Below are 1,562 nucleotides of genomic sequence, written 5' to 3'. Positions count from 1 at the left end.
TCTTTGACCTGTCTGTCTTCTCTCCACCTATCTTCTCCTTTATCCACCTTCCATCCGCCTCCCCCACTCTCTCTCTATTTATTTCAGAGACCCCTTCCCCCTCCCCCATTTCTAAAGAAGGGTCTAGGCCCGAAACATCAGCGTTCCTGCTCCTCTGATGGTGCCTGGCCTGCTGTGTTCATCCAGCTCTACACCTTGTTATCTCAGTACAGAGGGAGATGCGAAAACATCAAAGTCCTGTTCTGACCCTCAGCTCAGGGGCTGGGGGTGGGGGCCACTTACCAACCACCTCCCCCACCCCCAACCCCCGGTCCGGTTCCCTGCCAACGCACCATACCCCCCAGCGACGCACGATCAAAAGAGGATTCCAATCCAATTCTTCAAACTGCTTGTTATTTAATTGGATAAAACATTTACGAGCCAGGAGTACCGCGGTGGGAATCAAACCCACACTTCCCCACCGCCCCCCCATCCAACTCCCACCCCACCCCTCAGGGTCAGCGTCCGTCCTCCACCCCGCCCTCAGACTCCACACCAGAGCGCGCGCGCGCACACGAGAGAGGGGGCGCGGGCGCGCGCACGAGAGAGAAAGAGAGTGTGAGAGTGTGATGGGGAGGCAGTTACAGAGGAGGATCCCTCAGTCCCCTCAGGGACGGGTGGTGGTGGGGGGGCGAAAAGAGGGAGAGTCTCGAACAAACAGCAGAATGGGCTAGGAGGGCTCAGAGCTGAATGGCCTGCTCCTGTTCCCTGCATTTCACTGCTGTAAACCCCCTCCCCCAGCCTCACCATCTTGGGAATGTGTCTGGGTACATGTCTCGCCTGTAAACCCTCTCTCCACTCTCCTCGCCAGTTCCTCGCCGTGGAGACAGAATACGACAAGCTGGAGAGAAATGGCCCAGACTTCTAGAAGGTTCTGCGCCCTGCCCCGGCGACGATGACCCGCCACCCCGCGGCCTGAAGGCAGCTGTTCGACCCCCGGAGGCTTCAGGCCAGCCTCCCTGGCTGTTCCTGGACCCACAAGTAGCCGATTCCCCCTGCTTTCTGTAGGAGCGAGCTTTCGATGCGGCTCTGTAATAAACTTTCCTGGGAAACAACGCTGCTGTCTCTGTCCTCACTTTCCACGGCCAGCGGGTGGGACTTGCTGGTTTCTCGTGAGGGGGAAATGGAGTACGAGGGATAGGGAGGTGAGGTTTCAGCTCGACAGCCCGCGCCTGGGGAAGTATGTACAGCGTCGGACTCCCAGTCAAAAGAATGCATCAGAGAGAGAGAGAGAGAGAGAGACGGAACGGGGAGGGGAGAGACAGACAGAGGGGGCAGGGGAGAGAGACAGACAGAGGGGGCAGGAGAGAAATGGGAGAGGGGAGGGAGGAGAGGGGGAGAGGCGGAACAGGGAGGGAAGGGAGGGAGACAGAGAAAGAGAGAGACAGAGCGGGGAGGGGAGAGAAGGGGGAGACTCTGAGCGGTGAGGGGAGAAAGAGAGAGAGACTGAGTGGGGAGGGGAGAGAAGGGAGAGAGACTGAGCAGGGAGGGGAGAGGGAGAGAGAGAGAGAGAGAGAGAGAGA

At 58.9% G+C, this 1,562-nt stretch overlaps 1 protein-coding gene across 1 annotated transcript in view; it reads left to right on the top strand.

Annotated features, from left to right (window-relative positions):
- Positions 1-850: 850 nt before the first annotated feature.
- The window catches only part of LOC109926370 (epidermal differentiation-specific protein-like), a gene marked incomplete at its 5' end in the record, with an annotated part of 3,509 nt that continues 2,797 nt past the window's right edge, over positions 851-1,562 (top strand). The window contains one exon of the mRNA XM_048621128.1: positions 851-1,043. Coding sequence (XP_048477085.1) covers positions 851-1,043 — 193 coding nt within the window. The remainder of the gene's footprint in view (positions 1,044-1,562) is intronic.

This window comes from Rhincodon typus, unplaced genomic scaffold (assembly GCF_021869965.1).
Source record: "Rhincodon typus isolate 14 unplaced genomic scaffold, sRhiTyp1.1 hic_rhity00000062, whole genome shotgun sequence".
NCBI classification, from domain to species: domain Eukaryota; kingdom Metazoa; phylum Chordata; class Chondrichthyes; order Orectolobiformes; family Rhincodontidae; genus Rhincodon; species Rhincodon typus.
This window is presented reverse-complemented; position numbering and strand designations above follow the sequence as displayed.